The 25262-nt window shown below is 33.8% G+C and overlaps 2 protein-coding genes across 2 annotated transcripts in view; one reads left to right on the forward strand and one right to left on the reverse strand.

The window, feature by feature from the left end:
- Nucleotides 1–645: 645 nt before the first annotated feature.
- Nucleotides 646–3695, reverse strand: LOC147080029 (uncharacterized). Its single transcript, XM_085956239.1, has 2 exons — nt 3537–3695; nt 646–2943 (listed from the first exon to the last, which is right to left on the reverse strand). The coding sequence occupies exons 1-2, from the start codon at nt 3610–3612 to the stop codon at nt 2540–2542; spliced, it is 480 nt and encodes a 159-aa protein (XP_085812365.1). The 5' UTR covers nt 3613–3695; the 3' UTR covers nt 646–2539.
- A 6029-nt stretch (nt 3696–9724) lies between these two features.
- The window catches only part of Cubn (Cubilin), a 129093-nt gene continuing 113555 nt past the window's right edge, over nt 9725–25262 (forward strand). The window contains exons 1-4 of the mRNA XM_085946281.1: nt 9725–9877; nt 16547–16732; nt 23049–23216; nt 24470–24712. Coding sequence (XP_085802407.1) covers nt 9725–9877; nt 16547–16732; nt 23049–23216; nt 24470–24712 — 750 coding nt within the window. The remainder of the gene's footprint in view (nt 9878–16546; nt 16733–23048; nt 23217–24469; nt 24713–25262) is intronic.

The following is a 25262-nucleotide window of genomic DNA, read 5'->3' on the forward strand; positions in this document are numbered from 1 at the left end:
TTGCTTAAACCAAATATAACTTTATATACTATGATGGAATATGAGGGGATTTTTTAATTAAACAATATTTTATCGCAATAAACTGTATTTTAACCATTCAAGTAGTTTCAGATATTTATTTGACAGAACATAATATTATAGTAAGATAATTGCAAAAGGTACTTAATGAATATTTCACTCAACATAATAATAATAAGTATTAAAAAAAAGATAAGATAGTTAGTTATCTACTTATTTACGTAAATTATGCTTCCCTTACAGCATTGTCAAGTATTATGTAGGTGTATGGATAATTATTATAAACGTAATGTAAAAAAATCTTCTTTTATAATAAGTGTAGGAAAACTATCAACTAACAAACAACTGTACCTATTCTTAAAATTAGATCAAAATTATGTAAAATATGACTTATACCTAATACATATCCATTGCTATGATACACATTACAATGATAACGCTAGTAAGTACCTAACCAAACTCTTATTATTGATGAAAAAATATTAGGATAAAGTTTTAAAACTTGACAGAAGTTTAATCCTTGGTTAGTGATTCAAATAACTAATTATTTTATTATAAAGTTTAATAATTCTACAATGATATATTAATAATCACAGTGTACTAAGTGACTAATTTTTTTTTGAAAAACTAAAAACGAAGCTATACATTATTACCTCGGATACTCACTCATTCAAGGTTATTGAATTTGAAAGATAGTAAAATACAATTAAAATAATTTACTCTCCTTCTTGTGAATTTTCTTCTGATCCCACACAATCAACTGTTAAGCTTTTGTAAAAATATTGATAATTATTAGGTATTGCACCAGCTGTACAAAGACTCATTAAATCTTTATGTAAGGGTTTACTTATGGGGATCAGTTTTGTGTAGGCATTTTTCAGTGTTTCGTTTTGAAAAGTGTTAACTGGCCGCCTTTTAGTTTTTCGGATAGACTTCGTATTAATAGTTTGATATGTACTATCATAATCATACCGTAATTTCAAGATTCCACAAGATCCAGCTGGAACGTGGATATCTTTTATCTTGTTCCAACATACGTTGTTTTTATCTTGATCGAACGACCAATTTCTCCCTTCTGAAATACTTTTAAAATCGTAAAAATCATCCTGTTCCATGATTTTCACATTATAAGGCTTCCCAGCCGTTTTTGCATTTTCAGCTAGAAAATAAATTTGATCCGGTACGTAAATTGTTTTGTTTTTTTTTTTGCACGCTCAATCACAGAGTGCATACTATCGCCCTCGTTTTGGGTATGCCCCTTTTCAAAGTAACGATGGGTTATACTTACGCTATACTTTTCTGCACAATATAAGTACATGGCAAGAATAATTCTATTCTTATTCTGACCGGCACAGTTATCAGAATAAAAATAAAAGTCATTTACGCCAATGCCATTGTACTTTTCAATAAATTTTAAAACACAGCTACTTATTTCTATTGCACCTCGCTTTGCTGTTTGTAGATGCCAAAGATAACAGTAGCCATCCTTGCTAGCAATATCATAAACAGTGAGATTGTAGATGGCATATTTTCTCTTATAATGAAAGACTCCTACTTCACTTTGTGGCACAGTTAAAACTTTTTGTAAATCAAAGCATGCTGTAACAGTTGTAATGGGATTTTCTTTTGCACGATTTATATCACCCTGTTTCATCTCTCTCGAACGTTCTTTAAATAACAAATGTTGCTGATAATCACTTTCCAGTTATTGTTTCCGTTCCTGGTCAGACGAACTGTAAATAAAACACTTTTCACACAGGTCCTTTTTAGGGCGAAAAAAGGAAAGGTTGAAGCACGTGGAAAATATGTCTTTATACTGGCGTTCAGTAGCAATTGGAAACTGATAATCTTTTGATCCAAACCATATGCTATATAGGCAAAACATTTTCACCATATTCAAATTCTCGTCTAAATATTCTTTTTGGCTATTTTTTCTAACATAGTGTGATTCTTTTTTAGGAAACATATTAATATGTTCAATTACACTATTTTTTGTTGCTTTATTGAGTGCATGCGGACGGTTGTTGTGCCTGCCTCGATTATCTAATAGCAATTCTGATTCTTCATTTTTTTTAAAAGCACTCACCACCCACATATTTGAAATTGAAAGCGTTTGTAAAAACATAGTTTTACACACTTTTATTATGTCGTTATTGCAGGACAAATTATAAATAAGTGCTTTTGAACGTTTTGAAGAAGCTGGTAGTTTTTGGGTTTTCTTTTGCACTGACTTGACAAATCGTAAGATGTAATCCCATTGTCTCTCATGATTTCCGATCATCCAAAATGAATCAAAACTAACTTGACGTTCGGATTCACATATTTTTGAGGCACATTTGAATCGGCAAGAATTTTTATACGGTGCTCCCATGGTTTTTTTAGGAATCAATACTCCAGTTTTTGGATTCAAATATTCTTCACCCGAATTGAATAGTTTTTTGGCTTTATTCCTTTTCCACAAGCCTTGATTTACAGTTCTCCTTCTTTTTCTCGATTCAGGGGTGTCCATGGTGGAAATACTTTATACAGAAGTACTTGGTAAGGACAACGTCATATCTGGTGATCTGATATCTTCAAGTGCATTTGTGTCTAAAGCTGGTGGCAAAGTACTCAGAAGTATAATGTTATTATGCTCTGGAGTAGAGCCATATATTTCATACTGAGGAAGATCTGCTGGAGATTTAGTAATTTCTTCAATCAAATCATCTATCATTCCTAAATCTCCTCCAAATGTTTGTGTCATATCTGGCACACTGGAAGAATAGCTGAGACTCGATAATACAGGATCACTATTAAAATTTGGCATGTATTCGGAGTCTTCAGATGGGGTAAAATCACCATGGTTATCACTGTGGACTATGCAATTCTCATCCAGACATTCAATGCTTGTAAAATTACATAGTATATCATCGCGTCTTCTGCTTTCTGTAAACGAAAAACAATATTCTTAGATGCTATTATGAGAGCAATATTTTAAAGGTATTCTTAGCTATGATAGCAGTATTAATGTTATCTAAATTTCATTCCTTTTTCAAGTTTTTATACATACGGAAGTTAAAAAATCTTTATCATTAGGTATCGTTTTTTTGTAATAAAATTCTTTTCGACATTTTTGACTACCACATTTATCATAAAAGTATAGTAAAAAGTATTATCCATAAATACTGCAAAAATAGGCAAGTATTACCTACTTATCACAAGTCGTCATGGGATCGATACAAGTAGAATAATAATTAATGTAGGTTGTAAATTAGAAACTAATGGTGCAAATATGCAATTATACGATACTTACTAATGATAGGAAGACGTTATAGATTATATAGGTAGCTAATGTAATGAATGACTAATGACTAATGAGTAATGACTAATGAGTAATGACTAATGAGACACAGAATATTATAAATAAACATTGAAAATCCTGTAGGTGCCAATAGAACCGACAGAATATTTACGGTTGAATCACTTAATTATAACCTATAAAAAATGTGTTGTCTTAGGAGATTATTAAAGCTATTTACCTTTATTGTTTCCATCCTTTATTTTATTAGCCTCTTGAGCTAATTGTAATATTCGCCGAGATCTATTTAGAGACATGTTAGGTTACTAAAATTAGTTACTTGATCACAATAACAAAAATACGACAACTATAATACTGTCACAAAAGCGCAATCAGATATAAATTTTAAAATGACGGTTGATATTATTATTATTGTCAGCTGCCCGCCAGAGTAATGAAAGTAGGTGCGGATCCAATACAAAGGATAATGATTTTTCAATAGAGTATTGTTCTATGCTGTTAAAGGCGAGAATTGAAGATGAGAGTTCAATTAGTGTCATATTCCATGGTGAAGTCTTATTAAAATGATACACTGAAATGATTTGTGTGGGGAGCATGTATATTTTTTCCGAGTAATAACATAACATACCAACTCGGCATAGTGTCATATTCAGTGTCACATAAAAAATAATAACAATAACTTGTGATACCAACTATAGGTGGATTATTATTCCATGTAAGTTAAGATATTATAAAAAATGTTATAAAATCATAACTCTACTTACGAGTTATATTTTAAACAGTATTTTGGGTATTTTTCGAGAAAAAAATCCAAAAAAAAATTGGCAGGTGTGCTATTTTTTTCTATGCAACAATAGCTCAAAAAACATAAAACACACTATTTTGAGTTGGTGTGTTATTCAATGAGGTAGTCGATATGTGCGTTACTATGGAAATCAATATGAAATGTCAAAATGACATTTCAGTATTCTATATTTATTCAGTATTTCTATCAAGTACAAAAAAAGTATTTATTAATACATAGAATTGTCAAGTTTATATGATTCAAAAGGTTCAGTTTTATGTTGTCGGACTATAGTATACACCGTCCACGCCACGATGACCGCATGGCTTATTGTTTTTCAATTTGTGTTTGGAGTCAGTAGATTGAGCAAGTGGCTAACATCCATTTCTCATAAAAACTAAAATCTGTTACATAATACAATCCTCCACTCTGTGGAGGCCTATATTATGATCTTATTAGGATCGGACATGGTTTTTTTTTTTAAATATAATAATAAACTACATGCTTCATGGAATATTGGCCCAAAGAACTATGTCACACTCTAGGGTAGCTAAATGACATGTAATTTTTTTGTAATTTTCCAAAGATTAAAAAACACACGGCGAACTTGTCGAGACATTCCTTTGAATATAGCCTCACTTTGGCTGCCATAATGGCATCTTTCATAGGAATGTCTGGATTGTGTTGATATCTGGAAAGGAAACGAATATTATCGCATTTCACGATAATCTAGGGGCATTTTATCTAAGCTGCAAAACTGGCGAAGAAAAATAAATCTTGGTAACGTTGCCATGTTTGAGAAACTCTGCAGTGTGGTAGATGAATCTGAAGGTGAAATAAATGAACATTTGAAGGAGAAGATTACTAAGCATCTCGAATCCCTTGAATACGAACTTCAGCCTTACTTCCCTGAGCTCAAAGAAGAAGAAACTACATTGACACGAAATCCATTCTCTGCTTCCCTTGATGTAGTCAGCATTCCCGATGAATTACAAGATGAATTCTTGGATTTGCGGAATGATTCCTCGGCACGTAACTTGTATAATGAAAAAATACTCACACAATAATTCTGGTGTGGTATATATCATTCATACCCAAATGTGACGATGCTTGCCTTTCGAGTTTTAGTTCCATTTGTGTCTACATATCTACTAGATTTTCAACTCTTCTTCGTTTAAACACAAAAGAAAGAAATATATTAAATGTTGAGAATGACATGAGGTGTTGGCGTTCACAAAAACTCACCCGCGAATTTTGAGACTATTTTCAATATTATAAAAATGTAGGATATAAACAATAATTAGGTGCAAAAAGTTTTGAAGATCGCATTGGTATAATCTTATCCCGTTGCACGATACGTATTTACTTCGTTATGCATTAAGCAATACATAGTTTGTTATTGATTACACTGCGGTGATAGGGATTTGACTCGAAACAATTGACAAAATTATTAACTTAAAAACAGTGTAATAATTATTATTTGTTCATAAATTTCTTGGAGAACAAACGAAAAATATTTACACAAAATACTTTATATTTCACTGAAAATAATGGCTAAATTATTGCTTGCTATTTTAATACACTGTCATCGTCGTCAGTATTAAAATGTTCCAATCATGGAATAAGTGTTGTGATTAAGGGAAATTAAACGCCGGGTTTGTTCGGTCACAATAGGCGTTTATTATTATAAGGTTGCAGAAATACAGGGGTTACAATGGTAGATGGGTATAATACAGATGTCCAGTGTGGGGGCTTATCAATATTATTTTTACATAACTCTTAGCCTAACCTATTTACCGGTATTCACACACTCCAGTTATATAGATCCAAGCTTGCGGGTACTGGGGACAAAGGTGGCCAGTATGTCAACTACTGGTTGAAACTTTAGGATCTCGACTATCTTAAACCACCTTCTAACCCTCGAATTGTTAAAGGAAAGATGAAGCCTTTTGGTTTTCTACAAAGGAAATTTATATGAGCAAGTCGCCTTGTCCAGGCAATTCACAGAAGACAGTGTAGTGATTACTGACAGACTTCTATTAATTAGTAGGCGAGTGTTGGACAGTCATAGAAGGCTCAAACTGTGTCTGGATAGTCGTATCGGTTCTTAATCCGACCTGGGGTAAGTTAGGATCTATATTCTCTTAGCTTTAATCGTGTTATACAGAAACAATAAACTTATAAACTGACATGGTAATTCTAGTAATACAATGACAGTTGGTTCATGGGATACGAGACGTAGCTCCTTCCCAATTGGTTTAATATCACTATTAATATTTACTAGCAGAGCCAGCTGGCGGTCGCCAGTCCGCGTCGTTAGGTCTTGCAGACGGCTTGGCGGTGTTGGATATTAATATAATTGTGAAGTATTCATAGACGGCGCCATAGTTTTCCCTTCGGGATGGATTTTCATTCACCTCAGACAGTTTGACATTTCGCCAATTTGTCAGTTTTACGATTTGCAAGTCGTCACTGCCAATATAAATTTGGGGTCATATGCGTAGTCTATTCTGGAGTCTGGCCTTCACAATATCGTCTGACACCACTTCAGACTGATAGGCCTAACAAAACAGCTGGCAATCGCCGATTGCTACCACTGACATTTTAATTGAATATAATTTGTTTATATATTGCACTTTTTCATTCATACGTATTTGTTTTCGTTGAACTAATAATACATATTACACATGTTGTTGGTTAGTTTTTTATTATTCATTAAACCCTGCCTAAACCAAACAATAGTAGTTTAAAATATTATTCTATCTATTAAAATCCTTTCAGCACATCTATTGTGTCCGCATTAGATATAATTATCATGTTATTTAATTGTGGTAATTAAATACTGGTGAATGAGTTAAATATCCAAAATTATGTATGATTTAATGGCATAATTTTTAATATTTTGTAGACAGATACGTATTATGGCTTGGTTTTCCCAGGGATTACTTGAATTTTAAAAACTAACCAACACACTCTGTAAATTGTAGTCTTATTTCAATGTAAACAAACATAACTGACAAAGCTTAGTCTGTACTATATATGGTGGATCCAACCTACCTCCACCCATCGCCGCAGCAGGATAGTCTAATTATTCATACATTTAGATCATTGCGTTACAATACGTTTTATTTATTTAATGGGAGAAGATCCCATTAGATTGAAAAAATGTAAAATCTATTTCTTATAATGTCTTTTAAGATACATACTCGTAATTACCACCCTGAAGGGGTGTGTCCATATTATGCTTTGCTTCGGAGCAAAAATGGTATTTTATTTTAAAATTAGTAGGTTCATAATAATACTACTGAATAAATTCCAACATGCTCAATTTTTATTTAACAATTTATCTGGGTGAGGAAATAAAAATGATATTATTTTTATCACGTACAAAAATGGAAAAGTAGTAGCTACTTACTTATAGTACCTACCTAATTATGGTGTAAAACAGTAATAATTGACTATTAGAATATTATTTGCTAATAAGCGATAAGATATAAGCGATGTTACAGGTGATAAAGAATAAATGATACGTAATGTCATTTTTTATAATATTAAGGGGGTACATGCTCGTCGAAGGTCAAAATTGAGTTTTTATTGTATTTTCAAACCATGATCCTGGACACTCCTTAAACGTTGTAGATAATCTATTTATATAATTTGAAGCCTTATTATCCTTTATAGTTATTTTAAACATTTGATGACTGCATACAGTATTTTTGTTACATAAAATAGTATTCTTTTAAACCTCTCGCTCTAATGTTTTAGAATATAGTCATATTTCGGTACATAACTGTGCAGTGGTGTTAAGATTTTTTACATTTATTAATTTTTAAACGCATTTATAAAACCATTAGTATAATTTATTACGAGATAATTTTTGTAAAATATTCACGATAAAAAATTATATTGATAATCTCTGTAATCCCAAATTTGACAAGAATTAGGCATTTTATTATTCAAAAAATCGGCAAGATCAACACATTTGAAGATGATTCTAAAGATACTTTTTATAAGCTATGTCTTTGACTATTCAAGTGTGATAAACATCTTATGAATAATGATTGCTTTATAATAATTATTGACCTAAGAATAAGGTAGTGTTTTTTTGAAATACGCCATTTCTTTTGTCATTCCCCAGTGGTTAAGCTACAACATACGGCCGTAGCCATAAATTGACAAAAAATAGCCATAAATTGGAAAAACGCAATTGAAAATAATATGATAATGGTATAACAAAAAGGCTAGAGAAATATTAATAATACAAAAAAAAAATAAGGAACAATGGTATCTACTCAAGGTTTTCTTTTGATGGTGAATCTGCGTTCTGAGCCTTCAGGCGGTAATGCGATGGGGGACCTGGTCTGGTCTGTAGAATCTGTATTCCATAAGCTGGGGTTCACGTCACGTCGTTCGTGGACGGAAAGCATTGTGCCAACGCGCTCGACTGTTGCAAGTTTTCTATGGGAGGGAACGAGAGGGAATGCAGTGCTGAATGCTGAAACGAGAGGGAAACCGCACGCCAGCTTATAGAAGACAGACTTTAGGTCGTCGGGAAGAAAAAGAGGCCTTCTCCTTTCCGGGTTTGCTTATTTAATGCATCTTTGGCGTATGTTTTAGGGGTGGGCGTTGGATCGACGCCCGTGGGGACTCTACTCACCGCTTAAGAGCGAATGTCAGCGGGTTCTACTGCGGGCGGGGTTTGTTAGGTATGTAGGTAGTCATTAAATTTAAATAACAATTTTAATGGGATGGATGCATCTGCTTTGCCCGAACCAGTTCTTTTATGTCTGGCTTTGTTTTGGCCAGTGCAACTCTCATGTCATTTGTCGCGTATAATCCATTTCGAGATTTTTTTCTTGATAGTAAGTAATGTAGAAAAACCCGTCTCACACTCATAGGTGGTTGCGAATGGAACCAGCACTCTTAGAGCCATCTTTGCAACATCGGGATAGGAATGTGCCATTTCGATCCAAAAATCACTACAACACGTTTCACGGGAAACATGTTTTGCACTCCTATCGTTTATCAAATCAATAAACTGTTCCTGATTTAAATTGTCCTCCGAAGGCAGATCACTAATGGAGAGTACAAATGGGTTATTTCGATGGTATTTTTCAAATTCTCAGGTCAAAAAGTCAGGAAAATAGTAAGAAATTTCTTCGGTAAGAATGAATGTTTCATCACCTCAAGGATATTGTCAACTTCAAGCTCATTTTCATCAATATGTGTTCAGTTGTGGAAATGGGGCAAAATTCTTCCTCTCTAACTTTACAATCCATAGTTTGAGCTTCATTTTGAAAACTGTCCATTTTTCGTGACAATGGAGCTCTGCGATATCTTTTCCATGCAGCGCCAGGTTGATAGAATTCACAGATTCAAATATGTGTACCAAAAATGAGAGGGAGATAGAATGTCTTACTTTCCCAACCTAGGATAAATCCTAGAAATGTTATATGCTATAATTATAAAAATATAAATATTATAAAAAATATGCGTTCGTTTTTCGCGGACCCAGTTTAAGAACCGCTGTGTTACATGAAAATTTGGATTTTTTACTCAATTAGAGTTTGTCAAGATGACGCCTGTCTCGCTGCGATTCACTGTGAATGCACGTGGATAGCCCAATGAGGTCACCTGTGCCTCGACCGAGCGCGGGAAGTGACACGCAGCGATTATATGTGGACGGCTCAATGAGGTCGCGTGTATCTGGAATGAACGCGAGTTTTTACGCGCGAGTCAAATCGCACCATCTGGACAAGGCCTTAAATGTTACCTACGTAAATTTTCGCGGAATCCTAGTAAAGTATCCGCCAGTGGCAAAGGGTGGAGGTAGGCTGTTACGATCCGACATAAATATTGCACACTAAGATTTGTCAGTCAAACATATTTGTTTTCGTTGAACCAAGACCACAATGTGGAGATAGTGTTTGTTAGTTTAAAATTTAATTACACCCTGCCTAATCCAAGCCATAATAGATAATTTAGAAGATTAAACAAAAAATCTATAAAATATCTAAAATTATTCCATTAACCTACACATTCCCAACCCGTTTCGAGTAGTAACCCCATTTTATAGAAGCCAAGTGACCAGTGACTCCGATAAATTATATACTTAAAGACTTTTTAATAGGGCAAAGAAAACGCATTGAAAATAGATTTTTCAGTATAATATAATTTTGTTAAAATTATAACTCGTTAACCAGCTTCAAAATTTGCGGTTGAGTTTTCGTTAATGCCAACCTCATGTCATTCGCAACATTTAGTCTGTTTCGATTTTGGTTTCCAAATAAAGAAACGTTGAAAATCGACTCTCGCAGATATACGTACAAGCAAATGGTTGTAAAACTCGAAAGGCAAGTATGGTAACATTTGGATATGTGATGATAATGATACATAGCATACCAGAATAGATTCGATTTTTTTTCAGTTCCAAGAATTCATCTTGTTGGTTAGACCTTGTCATACTCTACCTCATATCTATATACTAGGGAACTAGGGGTTCGATTAGGTGTTTTTCATGTTTACTCCAGGGCTCGAAATGGACCTGAGCACACCGGAGCACCGTTCCGGTTCGTAAAATCTCCAAAATTATCGCTCCGTCTCGTGGAAAAGTTTATTTGACCGTTTGAGCTACGTAGGCCCGCACGTAGAGAGCGAGCGTAGATGAGCCATATAACAAAAAATCAAACATAACTTTTTTTGGAAAATACACATAAAATTAGATAACTATGGTAATATTTTCGTAAATTTATCGAGCGCTCCGGTTCGTAAAATGTTCCATTTCGAGCGCTGGTTTACTCTGTCAGTCAACGACCCCACAGAAACCCTTTGACCCCACTTGGTTCCATAGGTTTGGAAGCCGTACAGTGATACAACCATAGATAATTTTAGATATTTTATAGATAGAAGAATATTTTTTATCGTTTAAAAAAATAACCAATACCATCTGTAATAATATCATGTATGTACATATTCTTAATTCAACGAAACAAATAAGTACCTACCTATGACTGAAAAAGTGTGCACTATTTTTGTTGGATCGCCCGTAGCATACATAAACTATTATGATTTTGTTTAGGGTGGGTTTAATTCAATTTTAAAAACTAACCAGCACCAAGGGCTGACAACGTTTAGTTTACACTATTATGTCGAATCCTAACAGTCTACCTCAACCCCTCGCCATTGCTTGTCATGAGTAGGTTATGGCCCCCACAAGGGGGCTGACGGGGCTCTAGTCTGGTGGCCCGTGCTGAGGGGCCCGGCATAGTTGGTCGACCAGGTAAGTGAAATAAACACACACAACAAATTTGGTCCAATAGTAAAAAAAATAGTCGCCCGTGGCGCTATTTTGATTTAAAATTTAAACTATTTGGCTGTGTGATGAGACTTGATGTGATAGGTATGATGATTAACACAATTAAATGATAATTCACATCAAGAATTGCATTTTATAATTATTTTTAATGTGTTTTCTGACTAATAAAAATGGCTATTTATCAAATATGGCTAAGGGTCGCTTACTCGGTCGGTTACTTGGCTACCACAAAGGGGGTAGATATCAATGCATCTAATATATTATTATGCCGACTGCCAACGACGGATTTATGTAAGAATACAAAAAAATCACTAACAATACACAGAATGCCCTTAATTTTATCTTGTGGAACCCTGGGTTCCATTTAATTATTTAATACCATTTAGGGAACATTACCGTAGAGCATCACACTGCCCTTAACCTAAGCGATAGGTAGGGGGCCCGCCAAGAATCCTGGCCTGGAGGCCCGCTTCAGGATGCGGAGGCCATGGAGTAGGTGAATATAGAATTATTTATTGGGCAGGGTTTAATTGAATTTTAAAAACTAACCAGCACAATTTGCAAATTGTATTCTTAGCTGAATGAAAACAATATGTATGACTGGCAAAGTTTAGTACCTATGCACTATTTATATCGAATCATAACAGCCTATCTCTACCCTTCACCATTGCTATGAATAGACCTTTATATTGTATTTGTTTGATATTTTTTATTGAATATTTACAGAAAACATGAAATTTAACACGCGGACTTTCTTATCAAAATGGGCGGTAGCTATGACGCCCACAAAATATTTTTAAATAATCCATATTGGAATCTCTGTCATTACTTCAGATATACCCGACGAGTTTATTAAAGTAATAAAAATGTTGTAATATTGATTTTTTCGAAAGTAGTACATACTATAAAAATGTCTTTATTTCGTAAATTAATACATAAAGTTATATTTATTTTATTTGTAATTGTTTTTAATAATTGTGTTGAGGCTGAACCTGTAAATGGTCCCAGATTTGTGTCCCAAAAAGGGCATTTGTCTATTAAAGCGGCATACAACAGGAACGTCACGATCGACAGCTACGGGGACAGATCCTTTATAAATGTTGGTCCATACAATATTTTACACGTCATGGAAATGGTAAGTGATTTATATAATATAGCTATTTAGTATTTTCAAGCATATCGACTGTGTTTGGGCAAAAGGGAGTAACCCTCGTTTTTTTCGAAAAGTACTTTTTGTCGGCTGTGATACAACTAAATACACGCTGTGTAAAAAGGAAGTAAGCCTCAAATGTCGAATTATTATCTAAATTCAGTTTGTAATTTTGAAATTTGAAGGACAGGTCAAATATGCGTCCAGGAAAAGGGAATCAACCCTCATTCATAACATGATTATTTAGTCAAATAATATTTTAGAGCGAGGCAAAGGCGGCAGAGGTATTGCATAAATATATTGTATGAAAATAATTATTGACACTTTACTGAACTCTTTCGGTGGTTTGGGTAAATATGCATCACCAATAAGAAGTAAATCACTTGCCATTCTTACCCAGTAACTGGCAGCTACACTTATTTTTGATAGCTGACTATTAGTTTTCGCTTAAAATATAAGTTATTATATTATATAGTTTGTATATCAGTATTGTGGTGTGATTTTTGCTTGTAAGAATGCTGTTGAAAAAAAATATATATGTATTTAGGTAGGTGTAACTAATTTTTTTTTTACACATTATTAACTTAAGGTTTTTAAATACAGTTCAATACATTTTAAATATATTTCAGAGTTGACAATTTTTTAGTATAATTATTATTATTAATGGATACAGCGAATTGTTTATTTTGTTATTAAAGATAGACAATATTTGCCGTCATCGAATAGAATTTTATTGCTAAATTAATGTAGCTGCCAAGTTTTCTGGCATCAAAAGTTTTTACGTTTTGCTGGGAAATTCTTCTTAAATTTTGTTATAAAGGATTTATTTAATTTCAAATTATAGTATATTTAAATGTGATCATTAATTGAGCTAATTGTAAGTTTTATAATTACCTGAGAATCATCATCAGCCTGAATCTATCCACTGCTGGATGACGGCCTCTTCAAGTTGCTTCCACTTATCTTGGTCCTGTGCGTTGCGTTGCCTCGTAATTCCGCTGAACTTAATCATTTCACCGATCCAGCGGCCTCTAGGTCTACCCTGCGGACGTTTTGTACTTCTTGGATACCACTGGATGAGTAGATTTGTCCAACGATTGTCTCTTGTTCGAGCTATGTGTCCAGCCCATCTCCATTTAAGGCTTTTAATAAACTCTATGTATGTATCTTGAAATCTGCGAATAAAATGCCACTTTGGCCTATTAAGACATTTAAAATCCCGCATACTATCTCGCCGAACCAAAAGCACTCTTTACAAGACACTTGTAAAGCCAGTGCTTATCTACGCATCGGAAACCTGGACATTAACTCTACGAAATGAACGAGCCCTGAACATTTTTGAACGAAAAATTCTCCGCCGTATATATGGACCGATCAGGGAAGGCACCAATTGGAGGAGAAGATATAATGCTGAGCTCTACAGGCCGTGCGAAGATTGCAGCGCAGTTCAGTCAATTAAGACTGCGATGGCTAGGTCATGTGCACCGTATGAATGACAATGAACCGGCAAAGAGATGTCCACTAATCCAATAGGGCGTAGAAGAATAGGCAGGCCAAAGATTCGCTGGTTGGATGGAGCCGCCGGTGACTGCCGTATTCTGGGGGTACCGAATTGGAAAGCGGCCACACTGGATAGGGACAGGTGGAGGGAGCTGTTGGAGGAGGCCAAGACCCATACCGGGTTGTCGCGCCCCTGATGATGATGATGATGATGTATCTTGAAATATGTGATTAATGTGAATTCGTACCATGGCGTATGCCATACCTACCTATATGATAGAAAGTATCGTCCACGAAGAGAACAAAATGAAGCAGACTGCTAAAATATAAATTCGACATTCCGAAATTTGAGGGAGGTACTGGTTGGGAAAATAAAGAAGATCGATTATATAATGAGTCATCTGGTATGAAATGTGGAACTATCCCAATATACATCCCAAATACACAATAAAGACTTATATTTCCAAATGTGGTAGAAATCGGTGCGAGACAAAATACCTACGTGGCATTGTATGTAAAATAAAACACTAGAAAGTATTTTCCACAAGAACATCAGTTAAAATTTCTGAAATCAACGAACGGTGGGATACGTTCAAATGCCAATTAAATATCATTCTTTTCTTTCTTTTGACCATGTCCGATCCTAATAGGATCATATGGGGCGCCAAAGAGTGGAGGTTTGAATTAACAAATTTTATTTTTACGAGAAATGGATGCTAGCCACTTGCTCAACCTATTAGGTCCATACTCTGACTCATAGACAAATTGAAAAACAATATGTGTACTTGCCAGACCCAGGATTCGAACCTGGGACCCTCGACACTATAGACCGATATACTATAGATGGTAAATATCATTAAGCCCATAATAACTTATTGATAACGTATAGGTAACTAGCAATCAAATGGTTTTAAAGAGACTTTTTGACTTTTACGGATAAATTGCATTTTTCTTATTAAATATTGTTTTTTATGCGTACCTAGTTAAGCTACCTATTTGGAATTAGTTTTGTAATCTCTATTTTTACAGCTAATATATTTTTTATTATATAAAATTAGAAAATAATACAGTACATAATGACAGTGCCACCAATCAATATTCTTGTCGTTGCACTCAATAATAATATTTAATAATTAACAATAATACTCTTTTTTTATATTATAAGCAAAGGAATAAAATATGGTAGGTAACAATATTCATAGCTGAAGAACGGGTCGATTTGAATACCAATGTATATTGGTAGGTATCTACTTCGATAAAGCTGGTGTATTTTAGGTGAGTTTATACGTGATCAAGAGATTAAGTGTAGCGCGCATGAGAGGGTGTTATATTTATACGATAGTTCAACAAAGGCATAAACTCTTTCACATGCAAATTTACGTGCGTCAGAGAGAGGCAGTTTATGCGTTACGGACAGAATGACGGACAAATAGACAAATAAATCAAGATAAATATAATATATTGAAATTGTTAAAGCATTTTTTTTATGTTTTCTGAAGTATTTTTGTGTTGACCAATAATTATCAATGCACGAAGTTTCAATTATGAACCAGATGTTGAATTACGTATGAAACTAGAAATATCGTAGGGATATATAATATGTGTCGCTAGATTTCAAAATCAGCCAAGTCCATAATGGATGAATAGGAGAAAAACAGCTTTTTGTTTTCCCAAGTACATAGTCATAAGGGTGGAAGTTTATATTATTTCGATTATAGAACATTTAAAATTAATAAGATCCACATTTCGATAATGCAAAAATGTTAGAAAGCAGTAGTTCTTCAAAAATTCACAAAAAGTCAAAAATACCTAAAGGTGGACTTGGCTGAATTTGAAATCTAGCGACACATATATAGTGCATAGTTGGGGAAAATACCAATATTTAAAATACTTTGCGTTATAAATAAATAATAACTAACAACATTCCTTATATTTTATTTATACTTAGTCTATAATTCAAAGAGTAGAGAAATTAAAAAAATATCTTATAGGTACTTACAAGAATTTTATTTGTAAAAGTTTTACTTAAAATAATAATTATTGAATCTTGATGGACAGCCGCTGAAGTAATATGGTTCGTAATAGAAAAAAACTTAATTTTCTCAGAAACTATTAGGAAAAAATCTAGAAAGAAGTTGGACTGAGCGAAAACGCTAAACTGTATAAGAAATAATTCATAAGACGGATCGATCACTCAAAGGCACGTGCGTGATGTGAGGAACTCCTGCCGTTCTAAAGGACCAGCTTTCTGACCTTATGGTACCATGCAAGTATAGCGTATGGCTGAATCTAATCTGCTGCGGGCATTCCGGATCTGCTTGTTGAGTGCATAGCTAGGGCATGAAAGAATTCAAGTAACAGGTCATGGATTGCTTGACACTTTGACACTTGAGCCGAAGGCTGTTGCATGAATTGATACTTTATTTATATTTGTTTTATTTTACTATCGTTATGTGCTTATAATATATTCATTTTATTTAGGCAACCAATTCGACGAAAGAGTTTAAAAGATTATTCGGTAACTCCTTCGGTACTTCCAATATCCAAGAGATAAGAACATTTAACCAGAGATTGAATGGACCGGGCGGAATTTACCGGAGACTTGAAGTATTGGAAACGACAAGAAATGGAAATTTCAGCTTTTCGAATCGGCCGACAGTGTCAAGGGTAATTCAAAATACCTACATCACAGCTATATTAATTGTTTTGCAGTTCATGTTTTGTTGAGTTGCACAGATCGCGGTAAGTAGATCATACAGAAAATAGGTATAAGTACCTATTTGGATCGCTATTTTCTCCCGCTTATTCGAACATATTAACATATTTGTCGAATTTTAGGCAAGGACATTTTATAAAATTATTGTGTTAGAATTTTGTTATAAAGTATGGTCTACCTAGTTCAGATGATGAAATTATTTTTCTACGAGACGGAGCGATAGTTTCAAACTCTGTCGAATTGACACAAATTTTACTAGGCAATCTGAAAAAGCAGTCAAGTTCTTAATGCCTTTTAACATACAAACGTGAATCCAGTTTCTCCTAAAATATATAAATCCATAGAGATAATAAGAGATATTAATGAGAGAATAAGCCGGCTCGCACATCACAACTCACCTTGTGTGCCTGACGGCCATAAATCAAAACTTCCGAGACCGCTGGCGAATGTTGCATGTTACAACCTCGCACATCTGCCTAGCGACATCGACATACGCCGCATTCGCGCGTAATCTCCCGAAACGTCAAAATATACTCTAGCTAGACGACGCCATTGCGCAAATATGTCATCAGACGCGGAAACAGCGATTATTATGTATTGGTACCGGAGACATTTAAGGAGAAGTCTTTCATCTGCCATTTTTATTGTGTTGATTGTATGAACAAACGTCAAGCGCGGTGACCAGCGATGAGCGAGCAATTACAGTGTAGATAGAGACAGAGACAGAAATGGCCGATTCTGCAGCTGTGCGCATGCGCGGAGTCGAAATTTTTCGATATCGACATGCAGGCTCTAGCAAACGCAATTCGTCGCATGCAGAAGCGTCGCAGCGTCGCAGTTGCACCGAAGCTCCATTTGATAACGTTTGTTTCTTGGTTTACGATGACGTCACATCGACGAATTCGTCGTAAGACGCATGCGGCGAGTTCTGATGTGCGAGCCCTCTTAAACAACTCCTCTCTAGATATAATGTTGGTTAGTGAAATAAATAATCCTTGATAAATTTAATAATAATATTTTAATGGATTTTCTTGATTAACAACCTTATTAAACTCTTGACATCCATACAAATAATCAACACTCGTGTAATTATGAAAATGAATTATGTAGTTGAAGTCCAGGAAAAGTGAATAATGTCTATATAGCGAATATGTAATGGATATTGCTGTCGAGATATAGATAGCGTCTTATGGTTCGATTTAATCGATAAATTACTTATATCACGTTTACGCGTGCATGGATTTACTGCAGTATTATCGCGGCCATAACAAGAAAATGTACGTGTAAACATGTTATTATCCTGCAGTTGCAAGATTGCATGAATCAAAAAAATTCGGAAGCTTCTGAATTTTCATGCATTAAAGTTGGGATTTTTTCGATCTGCGCAGACGCAGTAGAACGATAGTGGCGAACCTGCCGGCAAAAAAACAAGCTACACCGCGGAGAGACTTATTTTGAGGTTAACCGATTTTTACGACCTGTCAAATAGTACCATAAAAATATGACAAAATTGCGTCTCGCTTACTCTTGAAGAATGAGATTGGAGATACAGTCAGCACTTTTACGTGTAAACAGTTATTGTCACGATAGTTTAAAATACGCACTATTGCTGCCAGTAAATCCATGCACGTGTACAGGCGCTATCACATACGATGCCATGTTAGTACTAGATGGTTATTTTAACGAAGGGGACACCATTTTCGGTGTGTTGTTACAGATGTTCTAAAGATTTATGCCATAATGATTATTCCCTAGTAACTTATTGACACAAAATTGCTATGAGCGAATCCAACACTGTGTTGCTTGAAATTCCATTGAAATGCTTGCGGTTTTTACAGATGCGGACGATAACTGTTTGAAGTTAGGTACAAATGGAAATCAAATATGAAATGACTGGTAGATGATTTATACATAAGTTTTTGTAACTGTTTTTTCCTCTTAGGCTCAGTCTACATATTATATTGAGAAGCTATGTTGTAAAGAATTTTTTATTATTAGAGAACATTATATTATTATGTGATGGTTGATAACATCGGTGTAATATCAGTAAAAAAATAATATTTATTAAAAAAAGTTCTTTAGCTTATTACACATTTTTACAACGTTTTTATTAGCTCGTATTCTTGTTTGTCCGGTGGTTGTTTGTCCAGTACAAATCTTGCAATCGGTTTTCAACTAACTTCCCGACTAGCTAGACATCTGAATTTTTTAGAATATATCAGAACACGATGCTAATGCATTATTTTAATACTTTTAGCCATCTTTAAGCAGAATTGAATTCATTTTCAGTTAATTCTGTTTTGTATGAAAAATTATTTCGGAAGAAATCTGTAATCCAATCCACTATTATTGGTTGCTAATGGGGTGTTCCTAGCAACTAAACTATTAATATAACATACGTGCGTTACTATGGAAATAAAAATGACATTTTAGTATTCTATATTTTGTTTGTTTGTTGTAAAACATATGTATTAAAATATTTTTATTTACCTACACATATTGCGCAATATGGCTGTTGCGAAGTACTGAGATTTTTTGCTATCTGAGCGATTCGTTAAATTCTTCACCCATCGCCCATTCAATTTTTATCAATTAAAAAAATATGCATAAAATATTATAAGAAAAAATACTAGTGTTCTTATTATACAGGTTTGCTCTTAGATATCAGTAGGTAGAATCCTTCTAATCCGTTTATAATCCGTTGGTGCCGGATTACTGGAATTGTCGGATTACAGGAATGTATGGAAAACTGGAAAATAAAAATATATATGAAAATGTGTAATTACATATTTTTGCTCTTATTTAGGATAATATCAAGACTTCATTAAAAATACTACAATTAAGTGCGAATGAGAAAGCATTTGGCATGCGTACAATATCAGTAATATGCGTTAGAGTAAGATTGGGAACGTTTTTGGACGTGCAACCGGTAAAAAATATTAGTTTGACAGAAGCGCGTAGGGCAAACACTGATGAAATATAGATATATTTTTATGTGCGAAATATAAAGTTAATTACCAATATTTTTAGTTAATTTGGCCGAAGCGATTGTTAACTGTGTTTTTTTTTTTTTAAATATGGTTGCCATACTGAGAAGTAAGATGGAGGTATAGCGTTTCACAGGTAAGTGAGTAAATAAAATTGACACACCCTATCTCTTAGTATTATTACTCTGAGGATAATAATATATATTTCCTACATTGAATTTATTTGTCATGCGCCAGCGACAGAGTTTCGAATGTTACTATAAATGTTATCTAGAGTCGGAAGACATCCGATTCACCCCTTCTCGGAAATTGTCGGATTAGCGAGATTCTACAGAATTATTAATTCGATGATTTGTCATTCTAACAAAAATAATAGTAATTCTCACTTTGTCTTATGTAGTTGTATTTTCGTATGTATTTGTATGGTGTATCTGCTCTCTCTTTGAGACTTTTCATGTTACTATTAATTGGTAGATGAATTGCGCAAATTATCTTGATTAAACTCACTATTGAACTAAAAAAATGTCTCATGAACCTTGATTATTGCAGAAGTATGGCATGCACCAGTGGCGCGTTTAAATTCATCATAAAATTTAAAAGGGGGCCTCTAATATAGAATATAATATTAATGTATATGTACCAAAATATTAATGTTTAGAGATTTTTGTTCAAATAAAAAAAACTTTTATTTTTGGTCATCGTTGACTCTTGATAGAGTGGGCTATTTTCATGTTTCATGTAAAAAAATATTACATAAATACCTACACATAATTTCGAAAAAGCGAATGTCAAAGATTATTATTTGGTTTCATTTATCAGCTTGTCGAAAATGTATTATTAATTTCAAATGGATTCCAAATTCCATCAAATATCCTTCGGTCGATAGTATTAATATTATTAGCATTGTTAAATTGTTTATTGCAGTAAACACAAATGAGCATTGCAAGCTTAGTCTATAAGATATTGCAAACCATATCAAACGAAGACATTCATGTGACAATAAAGACCTTCAAATTTTGAACAATGCCTCTTTGAGTCCGGCCATGCGCTGCTTAGAGACACAAACTTAAGGTAGATAGTTCCAATATTATATAAATAGTAGATTTTTTTGACGTGAAACGTTTTCGCCTGCGGTGCTTATGCCGTGACCTGCTTTATTAGTGGACGTGCATATACACAATAAAGATTTTGATTAAAGGTAATACCTACCTATTTCCCCGTAGGGGGCCTGAAAATCAGTCATTGCGTCGGGCCTCTATGTCACTAAACACACTACTGGCATGCATGAAAGCTTATATAATATGGGTCATCTTTTAGTAGGTATTGATACCAAATAATATTTAATTTATTATCATAATGCCTAAATCCCCCATCAAAAATCCTCCAATCGACAGAGTTGGGAATATAATGATATTATTGTAACTGTAAATGAGTCAAGGCTAGACCAGGATGCACGCACAGCGAAACAAACAAAAAGGAAGTTACTGTTATCTGTTTTATGGGCGCACGAAGGATCGAGAGTAGGTACGGTACGGGCAGTCGGTAACCTACCCTTGAACCTTAAACGTCGCCTCTAAATACAATAATTTGCCACCTTTCGCGCCAAAGCGTGCGTTTATAAAATAATGTTGCTAACTTAGATTATATGGTGAAATGATTAAAAACATACGCATGTTATGTAAAATATATCGCAGTGAAACATGGATATATTGTTTCAACCTAAATTTATCAGTTTTCATGTTAGTATCTTTGTTTCATCATTATAATAAATAAAATAAAATAAAATTTTATTAGCAGATAACTACACCGCTCATAGTAATCACTCATCAAGTTTTTAAGAGCTTATGCCAAAGATGTTGCATATTATAATAGAAGATGGATACCTTCTGGTTCTGAGGCATTTACACAAGATTCGCAGTCATTTCGACGCTTAGGTTTTTCTATGAAAAAAAGTGATAGGGCCTCGAAATTAAGATGCCAATTTGTAAGCACTTTTTAAAAATACAATAACAGAAAGATATTCATGTTATATATATTATATCAGGGCTCGAAATGGACCGGAGTGCCGTTCCGGTTCATGAAATATCCAAAACTATCACTATGTCTCGTGGAAACAATATTTTGACAATTTGAGCTAGATAGGCCATATATAACAAAAATAGCTAAATGTAGTCTTTCAGTTTCAAATTAAATATTTCACGACTGAAAGAATGTTATTAAAGACGATGTTTAAATTTGGTGTTTTATGTAATTATGAGGTTATAGTTCAAACAAAAAATCTAACACACTAATTGTTTGTATACATACACTATAATTGAAAAATTAAATGTCGAAAAAATATCGAGCGCTCCGGTATGTAAAATTGTTCAATTCGAGCGCTGTATTATATTACTATTTTTAAGCATTAGTATATTAAATTGAACGTAATATTTTTTTTTAACTTTAGTATTTGTTTAAAATAAAGATTTTTCATATATTTACCTACCTACCTCTGTGCATAAATTAAAATATTTTAACGCATACAAAACAGAACGTTCATCTACCTACTTACACAAATTGAAAAAAAAAACAAAATTTGATATAAGATTAGTGTCGTCGACTCAGATTTAGACCTTCTTCATCTACAGCTATAAGAGATTTCTCTAAATAAAAGTATTTCTGACCTCGGTTTTCCCATAATGACTAATTTTATTTTTAATACACCAAATTATTGAAAAAAATAGTTAAATGTAATCTTTCAGTTTCAAATTAAATATTTCACGACTGAAAGAATGTTATTAAAGACGATGTTTAAATTTGGTGTTTTATGTAATTATGAGGTTATAGTTCAGTTATGAGGAATACAGCGGAAAACTCATTTTGAAAATACCCGATATACTGGAGTATTTGTTAGTTTGGGTTAGTTTAGGTTGGGTTAGGTTAACCTAATATATAATCCAGTATATTGGGTATTTCCAAAATGTGTTTTCCGCTGTATTCCTCACAACTGAACTGTATCTCTTCTCTGTTGGAAAATTTCCGAAATTTACGTGTTGATAATTCTAATCATTTGTCTTAGTATGTAGTTGTCCTTTTTCTGCCATCACTTTAATACGTTCAGGCTCCATCAATATAGGTATATGATTATATTCAACACCTTTGGTTTATGCGCATTGGAAAATTTACATAATATTTAAAATTAGAGATACTTAATTACATTTTCACATATTTTTTATACTATATAGTTATAAGTTTTTTGAATTAGGCGAATCAAATACTATTTTTTTTATTATATTTTCAGTTTATGTTCAATAGACTTAGAACCAGGATGACTACAGTGGAAAGGCAAATACATACGTTGAATACATTGTTAACCAAAGATGAATGTCTATCAACTCCTTGTAAAAACGGGGGTACATGCCGAGATAATTTCAATGGCTTCATATGCCAATGCCCTAGTAATTGGGAGGTAAGAATAAATTTGTGTACCTGGATTATTATAAGTCAGTCGTAACTGAATGTTTTTTTAAAAATGAAAAACGTCAATGTGATGTATGTATTGTCACATCAAAGGTCAAATTCATTACGCCTGCGCGCCAAATAGCCGGTCAGTCGATGTGGATGGGTTAACCACCAGACGTTTTCGACGCACAGTGATCCCTTCTAACTCCCGTGCGCCGCCACCTCGCCTTATTAGGTACAACCGCTTTACTCCGCTTTATCTCTCTTCATACCCAATCAGTACGCAATCTACACACCGAATGGTTATGCACATCCACAGGAGGTTGCATGATTTGCACTGGCAGGCCGTTATAATGGGCGGTTGGTCTCTAAGCGATGTTAATATAATGAGTTTTACCTCTGCTTTGACATATAGTTTAATGTCGGATTACTATTATTATTATTATATTATTACGGATTGCGATTTTTGACTGGGATTGTTTTTTTTTTTTGCAAATATATGGATATACATATATTTTTAAAATCTATTGTAGTATTGTATACGATTTTTTGTTGATAGTTCGAATTTTTTTTTCAATACTTATGTTATAAGTTCTAATGGATTTAAGTTTTGTACTATTCCATTTGATTCGTTTTTTTGCGCCCCGGGTATCACCTTTCGGCATCTTCAGGCACTATATTATGCACTCATCACAAGGTAAATACACACTGACAACGTATACAATTAATTCTAACTTATATAATAAATTAATACAACAAAGAAGGTAAATACTACCGAGGTCATCAACTTACCTACTAAGTCAAGGATCACAATAAAAATATAACAAACAAATTATGAATAGGTAGTTGAAGTGTTTGTAAAAAAACCCCTATCACTAATAACACAATCAATAGGCATACATTGTCAAAATCAAAATAATAAATCAAAAATATGCTTACCTGTTGCTAAAAAAAAAGGTTTATTGACAGATTATTTATTTTTAACAAGAAATGGTCATTAGCCATTCGCTCAATCTATTATGTCCTTGCTTTGATTTCAGATAGACAACGACAAAAACAATATATCAATTTGCCAGAGGTGAGGTTCAAACCTGCGACATTCGTTTACCACGGGACAGTGTATTTAATATTATTATTAAAAAAACAATCATTTACTACTATTTTCATTAAATCATCCCACTTGACCTCTTTTTAAAATAAGATAAGTATTTTGAAAATATGTTTTTATTTAATTTTTTATTGAACAATGGAAAATTGCAGGGCTCCGATTGTAATACAGATGTGAATGAATGTACCAATTTTGCGGGAACTGACCTTGGCTGCCAAAACCTTGCCGTATGTATTAACAAACCTGGTAGCTATGAATGCCAGTGTGCTGCAGGCTGGTTTGGAGTCCATTGCACTAGGAGAGCTTTGGATTGTACAAGCGCTGCTGAAGCTTGTGCCCACGGAACATGTATAATGGAAGCTTCAACCTGGGGAATTAAGTGTATTTGTGATCAGGTAAAATAATGTTTCACTTACATAATTACCTAACTATTATTTTATACGCTGGACTGAGCCAGTCATGTAGTAGTGACGGAGTATCTGGGCACTCCGCTAGTTTTTTTCATGACGGAGCATGATCCCTTCAACAATTTAACATAACAATATATCAATCAAGTAAACATAAGTATTAATCAGCTAATGTATGCAATATTTTTTTTTGCAAATTTTAAAACACTTACGTCCATGCACTGATGTATCATTGTGTCCATGATATGTAATCAAAACGATTGGTCACTCTGTTTCCATAATATGATTGAAACCACAGACCGGGGCACCGACTTGCCAGTTACGAAAGTAGTGCTAGTTATTGATTATTTTCGAATGCAGTGATATTACCTGTTAGATTGCATATTTCGTTAAAATGAATTTAAATATTATTACCATGTATTTCAAAATGAAATAATCACCATTTTCTGCAAGCAGTTTACCATATTGTACTTGACATATGAGCAATAATTAGGACTACGATAGAAATTTACAGTTTCCTGTCACGGCTTACTGATAT

Source organism: Rhyacophila brunnea, unplaced genomic scaffold (assembly GCF_057557595.1).
Source record: "Rhyacophila brunnea isolate RB1 unplaced genomic scaffold, BYU_Rbru_1.0 scaffold_1, whole genome shotgun sequence".
NCBI lineage: Eukaryota > Metazoa > Arthropoda > Insecta > Trichoptera > Rhyacophilidae > Rhyacophila > Rhyacophila brunnea.

What these genes read in the sequence shown, in the direction of transcription:
- LOC147080029 (XM_085956239.1), bottom strand. Translation starts at nt 3,612, where the DNA reads ATGTCTCTAAATAGATCTCGGCGAATATTACAATTAGCTCAAGAGGCT. An exon ending in AAAGGATGGAAACAATAAAG is followed by an intron (nt 2,944 to 3,536) that starts GTAAATAGCTTT and finishes TTTCGTTTACAG; the next exon opens with AAAGCAGAAGACGCGATGAT.